The following is a 19,262-nucleotide window of genomic DNA, read 5'->3' on the forward strand; positions in this document are numbered from 1 at the left end:
CAGACAGCGATGACTCGAGTATAAGCCGAGGGGGGCACTTTCAGCCTCAAAAAAGAGGCTGAAAATCTCGGCTTATACTCGAGTATATACGGTACATTCCTTGTAATAGGAATAAAAGACAGCGTCAAAAATAAATTAAAAGTAAAATAAAAGACTGCACCCCGTGACCCGCCCCTCTTCAGATTTTCAAAACTGGGCTAATACATTTGCACTGACGGGCACTTGGTGACACTTTCACTCTCATGAAAGGGAATACACCTGCCACTCTACCTCATATCGAGCCCTCTCTCGTATAGATTTGGCGTATGTCTCCTCTGGTGCCCTGCGTTGGACGAGGGAGGTTAAACATTTGCCCAGAGGAATTTATGACCACACTCCCCTTAATCTCACTATCTCCCTAGTCAGGTCTCCGGGCCTATAGCTGTGCCATCTGCCCAGGTTCTGGGCAATAGATGAGAGAATACAGGAGTCAATGCTGGAAGCCATTTGTAATTTTTGGTTCTTAAATGGGTACTCCGCTAATGCCACAACCCTATGGGACACATTTAAAGCCTGGATACAGGGGGAGTACATATCCCACATATCATATTGGAGGGAGAGGCTGGAAGGTGTGAGGCAGCATATTTTGAATCTCCAAACGTTGCTAATCACGTGACCTGGCAGAGGGCCCTGCGGGAACTCTCCCAATATAATGTTGAACAAACCAAAAACTCTACGCTGCACTCCACCCAGAGGATATTTGAATGTGGTAATAAAATGGAAGAATTTTAGCTTGGTTGTCGAGGGGTCAGGTAGGTTCCACACACATTGTGAGCATTCGAGATGCCAAAGGATTATTGTTGCCCTCTCCTGAGGATATCAGATCCAGATTCTGTAAATTTTTTCAGGAGGTTTATACCTCTAGGACCCGTTTCACACCTTCTAAACTGCAGGAATACTTAGGGAATGTTCCCTTCCCTGTTCTATCAGATGCCCATAGGACCCAAATTGACAAGGATATCTCCCTAGAGGGTGGCCCAGGCTGCAATTGGGGGTCTACAGGGTGGTAAGACCCCTGGAGCGGTTCTACTCCCAACATATGGAACTCCTTGACCCACAACCCTCTTCTCTAGACATGCAGATATGGATGCCTTGCCCGAATCTATGGAAAAGGCAATCATAGTCCTATCCCTTAAACCCGGCAAGGACCCCCAGGAATGTGCATCGTACAGACCCATTTCATTGCTCAATGTGGATGCAAAAATGTTGGCAAAAATACTGCCCACCAGTCTGTCCTCAGTTATCTCCGCATTGATCCATGTAGACCAGACTGGGTTTACTCCGGGCAAGGACACAGATATAAATATTAGGCGCCTTTTCCTCAATCTGTCCATAACCCATGACAATGCCGGATCCAGGGTGATCGCCTCTCTTGACAATGAGAAGGCATTTGACTCTGTGGAGTGGGAATATCTTTGGGGGATTTTGCAATACTTTGGTTTTCCCCCTGGCTTTCTGCACTGGATTCAGCTACTTTACCAGGCGCCAAGGGCTAGGGTGTGCACTAATGATATGATCTCAGATCCCTTCCCACTCCACAGAGGCACTCTTCAAGGGTGTCCATTGTCTCCCAGTCTATTTGCCCTGGCACTAGAACAACTGGTGATATTATTTAGGGAATCTCTGGAGGTTCAGGGGATGCAGATAGGCAGATTAGAAGAGAAAATATCCTTTCATACGGATGACACCCTACTTTACTTGTACGATGCTAGTCCCTCGCTAATTGCTGTCCTAGAGCTCTTTGACACATTTGGAACCCTATCGGGAATCTGCATCAATTGGTCAAAATCAGTCCTCTTTCCTCTGGACAACCAGGCCCCTGCTATGGTCAATCCTACACCATTGAAATGGGTCACTGATTTCAAATACCTTGGAGTCAAGGTGGCCAGGGACACTGCTTAGTATTATGGTCTCAATATACTCCCCTTGCTCCGTCTCCTCAGGGAGAGATGCCAATCCTGGTCCAAACTTCCGCTAAACTTACTGGGCTGCATCAGCATCTTAAAGATGATGATTTTGCCCAGATTCAACTATCTTTTCCTTAATAGCCCAATCTGGATCCCAGCATCTTTCTTTCGGGATGTGGACCACTGTATTGTTTCCTTTATTTGGAATGGGTCTATCCCCCACCTAGCGAAATCCATGTTGTATTTACCAACACACCTGGGGGGGCTAGACCTCCCAAATTTGCCTCTGCTGGCTCTACTGCTGGGCAGCGATGCTGGTTATGGCCTACTGGTGGTTTGAGTGGAGACGTTCTAATGCTGCGGTGTGTGTGGAGGTGGCTCGTTTGGGCTAACTGCAGGCATTACAAAACTTTGTATACAGAGGAGTAAAGGCATATGCGGAACTACCTGCTCCAACAAGGGCGATGGTAGGAGTAGGGATTGCGGCTCGATGACGGTACTTTCTAGCAGAGCGCTGGTTCCCGGTCCAGCCTCTCTGGGGGAACCCTAATTTCCCCACTTCAGGACGATTCCAGATCCCCAGGTGTGGGCGAGATTTGGTATTAAGACCCTAAAAGACGTTATGCCTGCAGGTACATTACTGTCATTCGCCCAACTCTCCAAGTCACATAACCTACCTGGTCGGATGTATTTCCAATACGCCCAGCTCCACCATGCAGCTAGGGCCCAGTTCCATACACCCTCACTCCTTCAATTTTATCCGGTCGAGGACCTTTTGTCCTGTAGTATTCTGTAGAAGCCTTTCTCTGCTTTATATGGCACCTTGCAGACAACAGACTCCCCAAAAATGGATAGACGATGGGATGTGTGGAAGACAGGATATCCCTGCCTTGGTTAAGGAGGACTGGGTGGACTGTTTAGAACAAGGTCCCCAGCTGGTAGTCAAGGCAGGGGACAAATTGATGCAAATAAAGTTTCTCCATAGTCTATTTTACCCCAGTGCAAATGTCTATAATATATCCGAATAGGGACCCACACTGTCCTCGGTGTCGGACACACCTTGGTAACTATCTACATATGTTCTGGGACTGCCCCGCTCAATCAACCTTCTGTTAAGGGATATTTGAACAACTACATCTCCGGCTGGAACGGTCTGTCCCTAAGACACCTGAACTTGCCCTCTTAGGTATCCACGAGGTTGAACAAAGATCGCACCATAGCAAACTTTTACTCTCCTATCTTCTTTTCTATGCCAAAAAAGAGATCCTCTGCAATTGGTCTTCCCCTGCTCTCCCCACTCTGTCATCCTGGGAAAATAAAATTAATGCTGCCTTGCCCCTCTATAAGCTAACGTAGATTAGTCGTGTTTGCTCTGGACAACTTAATAAAGCTGACATAGCCACCTTACATACCCATTTGTCCTGTTTAACTGTTGAGTGGGGACTTACAGCTGTATACCTACTTCCTCCATCCTATTTTATTCTCTATGGTGTTAGAAAAAAAAATATATATAATGTTTCTAAGTAATTTTCTAGAAAAAAATATATTTTAACTTGCAAAGAACAAGTGTCAAGAAGGGGCTTGATCCTTAAAGCGGAGTTCCTCCCAAAAATGGAACGTGACCCCCTGACATGCCACATTTGGCATGTCATTTTTTTTGGGGGGGTGTGGATACCCTCTTTTGAAAGGGTTCCAGCTCCCACTTCCTCCTGGTGCACCACGGCACCAGAAGGGAGATCACCTCTCCCCTCTTTCCTCTCTCTAATCACAACCTTATCTGTTTCACACTCTCCCTGTCTCCTAGCATCCATGACTCTAACCTGTAAACCGTTACCCACAGGAACCTTCACCAGCACAACCCACTCTGCTACTGACTGCCTTTAAGACAAAATTGCACCCCTATCCTGCCCAGACCTGGCCACTTCTGTCTACAACAACATACTGTCATCATCCCTGGACACACTCACTCCTCTCTCTACACGCAGAACCAGGCCTTGCCTGCTACAACCCTGGCAAACAGATGACATCAGAAATGCTAAGAGATGCAGCCATGCTCTTGAGTGAGCATGGCGTACAACTAAATCCCTGCAAGACTTCACCCTCTACAAATCTGCCCTTCTCAAATACAGCTCCTGCCTCCACACTGCTAAACAAACCTACTATACCACTCTTATCAAAACCCTCTCGTCTAAACCGCATCTCCTCTTTTCTACCCATAATTCCTTCACTGCCTCCACACGCCAACCTACTGCCCAGGAGATTGCCAATCATTTCAAAAACAAAATTGACACAGTTTTTGATGAGATATGCAGCATCCAGCTTTATCCTCGAACACACCAGGTCCAACACCACATTCAATACTTTCCTCCTTCAAACCTGTTACCACTGAGGAAGTTGCCAAACTCCTTTCCATGGCCCACCTTACCACCTGTCCCCTGGGCCATGTCCCCTCACAATTGCTGCTACCACCTTCCCGCTGTATCCTAAACTCTCACGCCCACATCTTCAACCTGTCAAAGACTTGGGGGACACAACCTAAAATTGCATCAAAGATGGTGCTGCTATAAGACCATGCAAACAGAACAAAAGATTACAGCACACACATGCAAAAATGCCATTTAATTTCTGCAAGGCTATTTAAAACACCTGAACATATTCAGCAAAAAATATGGGGATTTGGTCACACCATATGGCCATATAGTGCTTAAGCCCACTACTGTGTCAAAGTACCCCATTATCAGTGAGTCCTACACTATTCATAGAATGAGTGATCCTGCTTCTCTTAACCATGAGAGAAATACACTCCTCTATATGGGAGAACTAAAAGGACTCCTCCTATAACACATGTGGACACTAATAAAAGGTAATGGCGGGGGATGAGGTGCTCCAGCCAAGGGATCTGGTCAGGAACCCATACATGTTCAACCGGTCCCTCTCTTCGGGCACCTTTCCCTCCCCGCTCAAACATGCACTGGTTACCCCCATACTCAAAAAACCCTCACTTGATCCCACCTGTTTGAATAGCTTAAGACCTATCTCCCTGCTCCTGTTTGCCTCCAAGCTACTTGAATGCCTTGTCCACAACTGTATAAGTTGCCACCTCACTGACAACATTCTACAGTCCGGCTTCCACACACAATATTCCATTTAAATTGTCCTACTAAAATTCATCATTGACCTAACTGCTAAAACCAATGGCCAGTACTCCATACTCATACTCTTAGATCTTTCTGCTGCCATTGACGCAGTTGACTACCCGCTCATCCTCATTAAACTCCACTCTCTTGCCCTCGGTCACTCTGCTCCTTTGTGGTTCTTCTCATACAACACCATCTGCTCCGCTCCTCTTCCTTTTTCTGTTGAGGTACCCCAAGGCTCTGTCCTTAGGCCCCTGCTATTCTCTCTTTACCTCTTCCCTGGGCCAGTTCATAACCTCCCATGGCCCAATACCACCGATAAGCTAACGACACTCAGATCGATCTCTCTTCTCCTCAACTCACCCCCTCAGTCTGCTCACATATCACACATTTACTGAGCAACATAGTATGGATGTCACACCACTTCCTCAAGCTCAATCTTTCTAAAACTGAGCTTTATCATCCAATTATGTGCAAGCAAAAATTCTGTGTTTTTTTTTTTCCTTGCACCTGATTGGGAATTATTTACAAAGTGAAGCTGTACCACATTTGCTAAGCTCCTGTAAAAATGAGTGAAATTGCACTTGCAAAGTGCACGGTCCATTTAGCCTTTAGTAAATTCACCCCTCTTGTTATGAAAAGCCCCATCTCCGAAAATCTCGTCCCTATATATCACCATCACATTTTATCCTATTGAAATGCATGAGTTGAAGACAAGGAAATTGGTAATTCCCCCATAAACTCTGTCACAGTCTCGCTGCACTATTGTATTAGACAGCGGGAGCGATCACTGCCAGTGTCTTTAAAAAAACTCTACAGGCAGGTTGTGCTGAAGTTAATCGATAGATTAACTTCAGTAAACCAGCCTGCCCATAGTTCATTCCTGTTGAACCGGCCAAATTTCGATCCATGTATGGCTGACTTAAGGATTTCAGGAGCTTTTTAATTTCCACCCAGGGCAATCTAGCATTCCTTTAGGATTGTCAATTGGGTTTAACCACTTCCCACCTGGCCAATGTACATATACGGCCAGGTGGGAGCTCTCTACTTCTGATAGGACGTTCAGGAACGTCCTTCAGAAGTAGGGGGAACGCGCACGCGCAGCTGCGCGATCCCGATGTGCTCGTGTCACCCGGACACGGCGCATCTCGGATCGGCAGGAGGGCTCTGTGATTGGCCCTCCTGATCACATGACATCCGTGTCCAATCACAGCCGTCATGTGATGTAAACAAACAGCCGGTTGCTAGGCAATCGGCTCCTCCTCTCCTCACACAGAAGTCATCGCTGAGGATAGGAGAGCAGATCACTGCAGCCGGCTGGTGATCAGTGAGTATGAGCTGTTTTTACAGCTTTTTACTAACTGATCACCAGTCTAGTGTAATACACACATCACCACACAGTGTAAACACACATGTCACCACAATACACATGTCACCACAATACACATGTCACCACAATACACATGTCACCACACATGTCCCCAAATAATAAAAAGACATGTCCCCAAATAATAAAAAGACATGTCCCCCACATATGTCCCACTAAAATCACATGTTCCAATGATTATCTGCACACATATGTACGTGATCACCTGCACACATCTGTACATGATCATTTGCGTACATATGTCCGTGATCACACAAACCAATTATTATACACTTAACGGAATTTTGTTTACCAAAAACATGTAGCAGAATACATTTTGGCTTAAATTTATGACAAAATTTGTCATAAGCAGAAGGACTGGACTAGCCTTTTTTACAGATAATAGATTTTCCCCACTAGTCTTTTTTTTCTCTTCCTTCTTTTTTTTTTTTTTTTTTTCCTTGTTCTGTGATGGTCTGGTTTTCCTCTCTCCTAGGGTTCTTTTTCCCGGATCCTCCCCATGATCCTCCCCATGATCCTCCTGACAACCAGCAAAAAAGAATGGTAGAGAGCTGGGGAGGGGTGAGAGGAAAAGTAGTTGTAAACTAGTTGTATGCTATGATGCTGTAGGGGAGGGGGGGGGGGGGGGGTTGGGTAAGGAGAAAGGGGAGAAAAATAATAATATAGGCACTAGATGCCAGGCCACTAGGAATAGCTAATGTGACAACCTTGGGAACGCTAAAGGGTGTTGAGGTTGCCATCTGGTTATTTATTTCACTTTATAAAATGTACGAATTGTTTTTCGTTCTGTGATTATAGGAAAGTTTTGTATAAATTAATAAAAATCATGAAATTAAGGATGCCACGATGATGTAAAATTGAGAAGAGACATAAATGAGCTGCAAGGTGAATTAAGTCTCTTGTATAAGGTCGCTGAGGTGGCAAGAAAAAAATAAATAAATACATTTATTTATGACAAAATTTGATTTTATCGGATTTCTTTTAAAATAGAAAAAATAAAATATTGTTTTTTTTCCAAATTTCCGCTTTTTTTGCGCTTATATCGCAAAAAATAAAAAACGGAGTCGTGAATAAATACCACCAAAATAAAGCTCTATTTGTGCGAACAAAATGATAAAAATGGCATTTGGGTACAGTGTAGCATGACCGCGCAATTGTCATTGAAAGTGCGAGAGCGATGAAAGCTGAAAATTGGGCTGGGAAGGATGGGGGCGAAAGTGCCCTGTATTGTAGTGGTTAAATACCACCTGATTGTAGCAGCTCAGCCCTAGAAAATAACTCCAATATTGCCCATTAGATCATGCAGCCTGGTAAAACAATAGCTAATATACAATCCCAATATACAGTTCAAATCAGAATATGTTCACCTTGTTAGTAATAGTAAACCCAGTTAGTACCAATCCTTGCAAGTTTTGTATATTGGAGAGTGAGATATGAAGTAAAGGGAAAAACACAAAACCAAACACCACTGGATTGCGCAAAAGGCCATTTAAAAGTGAATGTTCACGAGCAATGCACTTGCCTACTGACTTTGAAAACCTGTCTGCCTGTGTTTATAGGGAATATGCAAGTGCATCAATTTATACTATATTATACCAACTTTTATGATTTTGCAAAGCAAGATTAAGTCGTATATACTGACGAAAGACATATGATTACTGATCTGATTTCAACTTTGTTTATGGGCTTTAACCATTGTTGAGGTCAATTGTCCAGAATGGACTTCTGTTTTGGCAGATTTGCTATTTTCTCCTTAATGGTCTCACTGGTAGGGTGTCCCACCATTTCATCTGAAGATGCTAATAAAGTTGTAGCCATTCCTCTACAACATTGTTGGTGCAACCAAAAATTTCTTCACCACTCCTACTTTTATCACTGTACAGAAATGTGTATTGCTCTTATTCTAAACCATCATAGAATATGCTAAATCGCCTAGCAAATCAGTAGAAATTAGAGGCTTTATAGAAGGCAAGGTGTCTTTATACTGTTCCAGCCTGTCTTTTGTGAATCCAGTGGACATTCTGATTTCCTATAAACATTTAGAATCTACATTCTGTTTGCATTGTGTTCTGCCTAATGCTGGTGCAAAAATATTTCTAGATACATTTAGGGTTTTTGAAATTGGTTAAGTACAGCAATAAACTTACCATTGGAAAAGTTTAGGTTGATTATTTTCTATAACACAAACTAACAGATTTTTTGTTTCATTGCTTTTTTTTTTTTACAGTAACTCCATTAAGCTGGTAAATCTTTGCTCCATTTTTATCAGTACTTGGCTAACCGCTGCGGGTTTCATTCATTTGGTGAGTATTGCTTATTCTTTATATTTTAACCCAAAGCAGCTGATAAATATATTATGTTTTTGTTTATATTATTTACTTTTATTAATATAGGTTATGTTTATGTTCGTTCATTACAGTTAACCAAAAACAGAAAAGCAAGTGAAATAATAGGACTGTGAAGTTTTCCCTTACAACTTGTTATTGTGAATATATGCATGTTATGCCAACAGTAACATGCTCTTTCTATTCCCAGCTGTGCCCATTTCAGCCTAAATTAAAATTGTTTTCAATTACATAACTACAACTAATTATTCAGCACTTTTGGTATAAAATCCAGAAGCACACATTTATTATATTGCAGTTTACTAATTATTAGATGTGATCATTGTATTAGTTTCCTTTTTTAGGCTTTCTTTATTCTGTTTTCATCTGGTGATCCAGCCAGCAAGTTTTCTGTTTTTCAAAAGCTCTCCAGCAGAATGTATCAGTTTACATGGATGAAACAAACCAATAACACTGACAGGAGTGATTCAATGTGTGTGTTAATCTAAATCTTCTAATACATATAACACAACCCTCCCCCAACAATGCTTCCGTATGTCCTGTTCTCATTCATCCAGAGTTGTGCCTCACTAATACAGGAGGTTTAGTACTGGTCAGATAAGCAGGTGAAAAAAGCCAATAAAAAGAAAAATGATGCAGCCACGACATCTAATGATTAGTAAGCTGCAATATAATACATTTTTAGTTTTGGGTTTAATACCGCTTTAAACTGGAAGAAAACCCTAACTATACCAGTTCTTAAAAACATTCCCTCTAGCCCAAAAAAAAAAAAAAAATTAAGCTTTTTGGCTAGCATAGGGAAGGGTTAACACCCCTGTAAAGTTTGTTTTGCTGTCTGTCCCTGTTCAGAAGATTTCGCCTCACTTTCTGTCCCAATGACAATTGGATTTTGAAAATGTTGGGTTGTTGTGGAAATAAGCCTTGGTGATAAAGCATCAGTGGAGGTACCATTTTTCCATAATAACCCTTACAGGAGTAAATTTCCTTTCCTAGGGGTAGATTATCTCTCACTTTCTCTTATCTCCTTCCATTTGTAAGTAGGAGTAATTTGTAAGTCGGATGTTTGTAACTAGGGGACCGCCTGTAAATTGATATACAGCTCATAGAGCACGCTTACTCATCATCTGTTCATCCATTCATCCATCCATCCGCAAGCTCCCCAGGGCAGTACTGCAATAGAAAATCTTGAATAGCAGCAGCAGGTCCACTTTAAATAAACAGCATCATTCTGCTCACTCTGCAGGTAACTCATAAAGCAAGAACAGGAGGCCTCTAATAGTGTAGTAATCTTTAATAATGTTAAAAGTACACAAACCAGAGTAAAAAAAACGCACTCGCAATATGTATGAGTCACAGACGCTTTACAAGAATTGAAAACATGAACTTCCGTTTTTCGGTTCTGGAAGTCACTTTGGCTCCACCCAACGCATTACTCCACTAACCCACATGGCTTCATCAGGGTTTTAAAATGTATTAAAATCCCAGAAGCTGTTAAAAACAGGTTTAGCAGATTGGCAGCGTATCCAAGTAGTAGTATCCTAGCAAAAGCTTGGTGGTCTATTGCGGTGTTTCTCAACCTTTTTTGAGTCGAGGCACCTTTTAAAATTATGGACAATCTCAAGGCACCCTTTAAAACTATAGACAGTCTTGAGGCACCGTGTGCTAAAATGTAAAAAGTAACTAATAGCTTTACACAATGTAGCACATCGAAAACATAGGACACCCAACATTAGAGGTGATTTATTCTTCCAAAGTAAATACACTTTTGCACACTGATACTGACTAGTATTCCAATGTTTGTTTTCTCCCTCAATTTCTCTCCATATGTCAGCTAATGTCACCCCCAGTGCTAAGGAAGAGGGGCAAAGGAGGGTCAAACAAGGATGCTGTGGAGGCAACAAACATCCTCCTTATTAACTGATGATGTCATTGGTTGTTAGGATGCGGGTGTATAGAAAGTCATAATGGTGCACAATGAAAACCTGTGGCTTTGTGTAACTAAAAAAGCAGGCTTGATTCACCTGCTGACTTGCATAGAATTTTTGATCAGTTTTTAGGCATTTTGACAAGGCACCCCCAAAGAAATCTCAAGGCACCCTGGCTGAAAAAGGCTGGTCTATCGTATCAGATGCCTAGGCGACACAATACAATGTGTGTGTGTGTGTTAAACAGCTTCTGGAATTTTAAGTAATGAAATAAATGTTGTGCAATGAAGTTTCTCTCTCTGGTCTGTTCTTCCGTTTGAGTGGACTGGAGGAGGAAAGGAGTTGATCACCTGTTTATCCACAATGGTTTGTTCTGATAAGGAGTGGAAGAAGGTTATGATACCAAGTGCTGTTTGACCTACTTATTGTATGCAAGGGGTTCAGTGATTTCTGAGTGAGCACTATTATTGGAGTCATTTGGAGTTTTAAGAAGGTCATCTGGGGAGAAGCATTGACCGTGTGGCAACGTTTGCTTCAGCACTTGAATGGTCTGCATTTGTTTGTTTTGAAGCACTAAAGCTGGCCATAGACGGTTTGAATCTTGGCCAATTCAGCAGAAACCGGCTGAGGTTCGAACCATGTATGGGCAAGCTAAATTTACCTCCCTCTACTCTGGGAGAACACAATGGCTCAGTGGGAGGGATTCCCTTGTCAACACTGTCTCTGTTGATGGAGGAATCAAGCACATTTCTTTAATGCAACCTGTGGTGGTATGTATATATCTATATAAAGTCAAACTTAACAAAGCCAGGACCCAAAACAGATCTAAGATTCTGAAAAAAAACTAAAAGCTTGTTTTCTCTTCACCAACTGTAAAGCATAACACCCTTAACCATGTGTATACGAGAAACCTAGGTGACATATACTGTACACACTGTCCATAATCCTGCAAGCCAGTTCCTCATATACCCTTCTTTGGTAACATTATTTTGCTAACATACAGCAGACATGTGACTGTCCATCAGCTTTCACTTGCTGGGTTATCATGGCCTGTGTTCTGCATAAAATGTAAAGTTTTGTAGAGCCAGAAACCTTCCTGTGATCCTTGCATTCCTTTTTTTTTGAGTCCTATACTGTAGACGATAATGGTCTGTAATCATTCAGAACTGTCTGTCCAAAAGGTAATACATTATTGACTCTAGTGCCCTTGTTATTCCACTCCCTTTGCACTATTGAATTGTTCCTCATTGCAGGGTTACTTTCCGACTGAGGTACTTTACCATATGTTCCTATTGTAATAGGAGATATCGGCCATCCAGTCTCAGTTCCTCTGTGTGCTGCAAGTACAGGCCTGGGAATGAGTGACATACACTTCCCCGGGTAGTGGGGAATGAGGCAAATGGCAGCCATACTGTATCTCACACAAGTGAGTACACCCCTCACATTTTAGTAAATAATTTATTCTAGCTTTTTATGTGACAACGCTGAAGAAATTATACTTTGCTACAATGTAAAGTAGTAAGTGTACAGCTTGTATAACAGTGTCAGTTTGCTGTCTGTCCCCTCAAAATAACTCAACACACAGCCATTGATGTCTAAACTGATGGCAACAAAAGTGAGTACACCCCAAAGTGAAAATGTCCAAATTGGGCCCAAATGTCAATATTTTATGTTGCCACCATTATTTTCCAGCTGTCACGTACCTGGTGGTTGAGCCCACTTATGCAGAGAGTGGCTTCTTGTATTCCTCTGGCTCAAGAACCCCTGAGAGCAGACAGGGGCTCAGGAGGGGCACAAGTGCCTGACAGGTCACAGGGGTAAGGGCTTATTCGGACTTCAATGAGCTGAGAGGAAACCAAATGCAGACTGGAGCTTGGACCAGCAGGAGAACTGAAGACTGGACCAGAGAAGGAGGTGTATCGTAGTCCAGAAGTGAGAGCCGGAAGCTGAAAACTGCAGACAGCAAGGTGATATGGCAATGCAACAGGAACAGCAGAGAGGACCGGACTGGCAAAGTTATTTTGAGAGGGACAGCAAATTTATACTGTTATACAAGCTGTACATTTACAATTTACATTGTAGCAAAGTGTAATTTCTTCAGTGTTGTCACATGAAAATATATAATAAAATATTTACAAAAATGTGAGGGGTATACTCGCTTTTGTGAGATACTATATGTATGCCAGTCTTTGGCACTGCCATCACCCTATTTTGAACTAGGAGGTTGTTTATATCTGACATCCATGGGTATCTCTTACCCTCCTTAAGAACCTCTTTGATAAAAGAAACAGTCTTACCCAAGGTTGAGGTTTTCATTCTTCTGGGGGTTACCAGCTTGTAGAGCAGATCCTGAAGATAGTCCTTGGTAGCAGTATGTCACTCCACTAGCTCATTTACACTCATGAGAGCTGTATGCCTAATGTGCTATGGTATCTCAACAGGCATAGCTTTGACATAAGAGCCACTGTTCCACCATCTGCCTGTTTTGTCAGGGCCTGTATCTACGGTGGTAGAGAGAGGTTCACTTTTTGCTGCTCTTGTAAGGAAGCCTGGTGAGATGCAGTCAGCTATTGTATTTGTTAGTTAAATAGTTCACCTCTTGCTGGTTAGCTTTTGCCAATATGAGCTATTTTACAAGCTCTTCCAATTTGTTTAACAATATGTGTCTGTCTCTGTAAGGAGCTGCCCACATCCTCCACCAAATTATAAGGGCGGCATGCTTAACTGGTTTGGCAGTGTTAAAACCATGAATGAGACTGGGTAACCAAGGAATGGTCCAATCAGTTTTCTCCTGCACTTTTACTGAGCAAGGCAGGGAACACACAGTTCTAATGTAGGAGAGCAGCAGTCCATAGCATAAAACAAACAAAACATTTGCTTATTTAAGTTGCTACCTAAACTGTGGTTAGTTATTGACTAACAGGGTGCCCCTCTAATGGTTTCCCCAACATAAATGGACAGCAATAATACCTTTTTTCATGTTCCATCAGCAAACAGCAATAGGCCTCCTGCAGCAGAGAGAGAAAGCTGTACAAAGCATCTGGACTCCAAGACCCAGAACATAACTTTACTATGACTCTGGAAAGCAAAACCTTTGATTTTGATCTTTATCATTCATTATGTAACACAAGATCAATAGGTTATGCTGCCACTGTCAGAAGGAATTGGACATGGATAACCCCTCCAACTCTAGCATGCTTCAGTTTTTTGGAGTTACCTGGGATAGTTGTCTATCCTCCTCCTTTTTTGATTTTTATGTTTTTTCTAGTTTTATTTTATTGTAGCAGATAGTATCCACAATGATGAAACAAAGGATATCGGGTACAAAAGAAGGTACCATTCCACTGAGTACAAAAAAAATTAAATCCAAAGACATGCAGGTAGGTTAATTGGCTTCTATCCAAAATTGGCCCTAGTATATGAATGGGGACCTTGGATTGTGGGCTCATTGAGGGTAGGGACCAATGTGAGTGTGAAATGTACAGGGATAGGGACAATTGTAGACACTCACTCAGGTTGAACTGGATGGACTGGTGTCTTTATTCAACCTTACTAACTATGAAACTATGAAACTATGAAATCACAATCATATCAAAGGCCAATATCTATGATTAGTTGCATGACTTGCACTCAGTTACAGCATGGCACAGCATCAATAGTACATTCTGTAATAACTCTCTTAAAGGGAAGAGGGGTACTGCCCCAAACAATTTGGCAAAATGAAAACAAAGAGGCAAGATTTGGTTGGAAAAGCAGAAGAGTGGAAAATGCTAAATCTAAGAAAAGGGAGGGATGGGAAAGAGAGAAAGATGGGGGGGGGGGGGGGGATTGTCATTTCGATAAAAAGTAAAGGGTACAAGGTATCCTCTCAATCATCAGGGCCCAATCCAAAGAGGGGCTATGCCCTCCTCAGTATAGATGAACATATTCCACAGGTTCCAAGTTTTGGCGTACACTTCCCGTTTGTGCTTTGAGGTAAGGACCAAGTCCTCAATCTGTTTAAAATCCTCAACTTTTCAAAGCCAGAGTCTGATAGATGGAGGTTGCATACTTTTCCAGATAAGGGGAATACAAGATTTAGCCACATTAAGAAGGTGGCTGAGTATTGATCTTTTATGTATATTTTGGCAAGTATCTTGGAAGCATGCAGCAGGACAAAGGACAGGTCGTTTGGAACCACATACTCTGTAATTTTGAGTCAACCTACGGACCTCATTCCAAAAACTAGTCAGTTTAGGGCAGGACCCAAAGATATGTAATAATGTTCCCCGCTCCTCCTGGCATTGGCAGCATTTGTCAGTTGGGAACTTATGCAAAAGAGCATGTAAGAATCTTAAAATTGTTTTCCTGAAATTTCGTATAGATCGACGATTAGGATGTACATCCTCTGAGCATCGCTAAAGTTCCAGCCAAGCACTATTTCCCATTTGTGAAGGAAAGGTGGGTGGTATTCCCTAGATGGGGCCACCAAAGGAGCATACATCTTTGAAAGGGTATGGGGTAATGTGCCCTTGTCAGTACACATTTTCCTCAAACAAGGTCATTTGATGGCTGAAAGTACTAGGAGGGGGCATAGAGCGCAAACATTATGCAGTTGTGCACCCCTCCAGAAGTCCACACAGAAAGGAACCTGTGGGATCAGTTAGAAGAGGTCCAAGTCCTCGCATCTAAGAAGTGGGAGATTGGATATTGCTCATATTAAAATGGCGAGCTACCTTGCAGGCTAGGCACGAAGTCCATGTTTCCCAGAATTGGGAATAAACCACATAATAACATTCAGTGGACGAGAGACATTTAAAACATATGTGCGTGCAGTAGGTTCCACCAGTGGATGTGCCTTGAGAGAGGAGCGTAATGCATCATAGCACTATGGTGAATGACATAACTGTGTCTGGCTTTGGACTTGCTTGAGACGCGTATAAATTTTAATGTCTTCATGATGACACCAGTCTATTAGGCGAGCCAAATGTGCTGCGTGATAGTATTTATGAAGATCATAAATAAGCAAAAATTGCTTTGGCAGTGCCAGAAGATGACGATGGAGGCGAGGTAGATTATGCACCCCCAAATAAATGTAGTGAGGAGGGTGTGCACCCATTTAAGATAGCAGGAAGGTAGAGTGATGGGCAATGCCTGAAATAGGTATAACAATTTTGATAAGATGCTAATTTTAACTATATTACATCTCCCGAACTGGGAGTGCAAACCATGCTGCTGTTTTTCCAAGAGCATATGGACAGTATTGAGAAGTGGGAGAAAATTAAGGTCAAAGGTACATGATAATCTGGCCGGTATAAATGTTCCCAGGTATTTTAGGGCTACTTATGTCAATTTTAATTGAAAGGTAAGTTGAGATGGTCAGATTCACATTCACATTCACAGTGTGGCTCACACATGCGCAGTGTGCTCCTGGCTGTGAAGCTACAGACGGGCGCACACAGTTAGAATGCCGGCACCACGGAGAGGAGCCGGGCTTCCTGTGCCCACATTGCTGGACTGTGGGACAGATAAGTGTCTGATTATTAAAAGTCAGCAGCTACACTTTTTGTAGCTGCTGACTTTTTGTTTGCGTGGAACTCCGATTTAAAAAATTAAGCATATCATCAGCATATGCTGACACTTTGTATTGAACCCCTCCTATACAGAGTTCTACAATATCTGGATTATGGCAGAATTTTCACAGGAAAGGTCTTTGGAACAGGAAAGAGATCAGAAAGGATCCTTAACCTGCACTATCTGCAAAGAGTAAATACTTGAGATCCAATGTAACATATTTGCACCTAACGCAATATGTCGTAGGACTTAATTCATTAAAAGTATTTTTCTCCAAAAATGGCGTTTGAGTAGATAAACTGCCAATTTATCCGGTCAAATGCTTTTTCTGCATATGTTCCCAGAAATACACAGGGGGTGCGAGTCTGGTTGGCAACTTGAAAGAGATTTAAAACTTTAAGCGTATTGTCATGTGCTTCATGAGTTGGTATGAAACCTACCTGGTCCAAATTTATCAACAGTGGCAAGTGTTGCTGTAGACGGGTGGCCAAAATTTTTGTGAATAATTTTAGATCGATATTCAACAAAGCTATCAGTCTATAACTGCCGAAGGATGCAGGATCCAGGATCCTTGCTGTCTTTGTGTATGACTGATATATGTGCCTTCAAGGACTTGGACATGGATGAAAGGATGCTGAGGTGCCTAGAGGGTTGAACATGTTTAACCATGTGGGGTCCTAATGCAGGGAGTAAAAGTTTGTAGTACTGTAAGGTGAAGCAATCTGGCCCAGAATAGTTGCCAGATTTGTAGGCACTCACCACTACCTGGCGTTCCTCCAGGGTCATGGGGCTTCCAGTTCGCTGTGGACGAGGGACGGGAATATAGGGACGTTTGAGGAGGAAATATTTTCAAATTGCGTCTGTGTTGGAGGGCTCACCTGTGAGTTATTCCATGCAGGTGGGCAAGAGAGGGTGTGCATGGGTAGGTCACTCGGTATCCTGGGTAAAAGGGTAAACTCTCCAATGTAAATAACAGTCACTTCCTGTAAATAGTTCAAGGCTTGAAAGCCAAATATTATTTAAGTTCACTTTCAGTGTTTGGCCGCTAGATGGCACCAAACACTAAGTCATAGACACGTCCATAGACTTCTGTTATAACATGCTAACATACATTAATAGACAGGAGAGTCAGCGCTACACACGTGTGTATATGTGTATATATATATATATAATATATAAAAATAAATACAACACAACATCATCTGTGACGAAACACATTTGGTGGAGGGTATCATGCAAACATCATCATTTCCACCTTAGCTGGACTAAACGGCGATGGGATTCATTGTCCTTTTTCATATATTGTGAGCCATATTTTATGGTAATAAGTTCAGAATTTTTATCTGTTTCGCTATGTGAAACATTTTTCCTCTTATGTTTTATGGCAATGCATACTTTGTGAGCTGCTGCGAAGGAGAGTTTTATTGATTGATGCTGTTCTGTACTACTTTGGAGATGTCCCGTATAGTAAAGAGTGCAGGTGACCTTAGTAGGCTTGGGGTCCACATTCTTTGGTAAGAGGCTTGGTAGTTGATTCACACACAGAGCTGTGTGAGTGAACGACGTGGCTGGAGCCATGCACGGCTACACTGGTTTAAAAAACTGACAGCTAGTACGGGGGAACTTCTCCCCATACTGCTGTCACAGGGTGGGATTGGGCAGCGGTTGAAGCACTGGTAACATGTTATATGTTCCGCCCTAAAAACAGCAAGTAAATCATGTAACATCCAAAGGTGAAGTTATCCTTTAAAATACAAAAAAAGATAGCTCCTATAGGATCTGTATTTCTGTCCCATCTAGTTCTGACCTTTACACAGCTCTGCCACACCACAAAGTGTTGTTGGCGGGGGGCCTGATTTTTCTGTAGCAATTGAGTAACACAATTATTCTCAACACATCCACCCTGTTACTGAGCAGTAAAAGGAGAGCAGCAAACAGTGGACTCATCTGTCACTTTGCTATCTCCCCTCCTGTTTTTTTTTTTTTGCACTGCAGCAAATTTGATTGACTCCTTGCACTGTTCTGTATTAGAGAATACAAAGCTACACTAATTAATATTTTCTATATATGCCCTGAGTTTAACTTGAAACATGCAACTTTATGAACTGTTTATATTTCAAAATACAACTAAGTGTTCTGTGTTCCATCTAGGTGGAGAACTCTGGGGACCCATGGGACGATTTTCGAAACTCACAGAGCATTTCATATTGGGAATGTGTCTACTTGCTAATGGTTACCATGTCTACTGTGGGATATGGTGATGTTTATGCAAAAACCACCCTCGGCCGACTCTTCATGGTCTTCTTCATTCTTGGCGGTTTGGTAAAAATTCTTAATTTGCTATAACATGTTTGTTTTTCAGTTGCATATAAATCTGCAGAGCATTGCAAACCCATCTTCTGTTTACCTTAGCTACATAAAAATACATTAAACTGTACATATGGATTCTAATCCAATTTCTGTGGAAAACTATAAAGTTAGTTCTACTTTTTAGTTTATAGTTTTTTTTTTATGTTTTTGTTTTCCTGACCAAATTTTGCAGGTGGCCACAGTATAATAAGTAATATATTTATTATTAAACCTACTGCACTAGAAATGACTTTTAGCGTTTGTATGAAAGTGAGTAAAGGGACTATTGTCAAAATAAATCCTGATTGTATTAACATAACTTAAGAGGAATACGTACTTTGTTCATGCAAGACAATGCAACAAGTTCATTAGATGATGTCATCCACAACTGCACACACTTGCACAGACCTGAAAAATCTCAACCTGCTACCATATAACTATGCAGGATGCCTAAGTTGTCACCAAGTACATCACCAACCACCCGGGAGGAAGAAAAGGAAGCATTTCCCTTTACTTCCTGGGACTGAACCAAGCGATGGTAGAGTAAAGGGTAGGTGTGTGTGTGTGTGCAGCTGGAGAGAGTGTTCATTAACTGAATACTTAATGAAGCACAGATTTAC

General features: G+C 42.0%; 1 protein-coding gene across 28 annotated transcripts in view; it reads left to right on the forward strand.

Moving 5' to 3' along the window:
* KCNMA1 (potassium calcium-activated channel subfamily M alpha 1) overlaps positions 1-19,262 on the forward strand; it is a 908,686-nt gene that overhangs the window by 477,560 nt on the left and 411,864 nt on the right. For all 28 annotated transcript variants that reach the window (XM_077453994.1, XM_077453993.1, XM_077453995.1 and 25 more), the window contains 2 exons: positions 8,698-8,773; positions 18,445-18,615. In XM_077453994.1, the coding sequence (XP_077310120.1) occupies positions 8,698-8,773; positions 18,445-18,615 (247 nt within the window). The remainder of the gene's footprint in view (positions 1-8,697; positions 8,774-18,444; positions 18,616-19,262) is intronic.

Source organism: Lithobates pipiens, unplaced genomic scaffold, assembly GCF_037356315.1.
Source record: "Lithobates pipiens isolate NorthernLeopardFrog02 unplaced genomic scaffold, aLitPip1_a1.2 Scaffold_25, whole genome shotgun sequence".
Taxonomy (NCBI): Eukaryota; Metazoa; Chordata; class Amphibia; order Anura; family Ranidae; genus Lithobates; species Lithobates pipiens.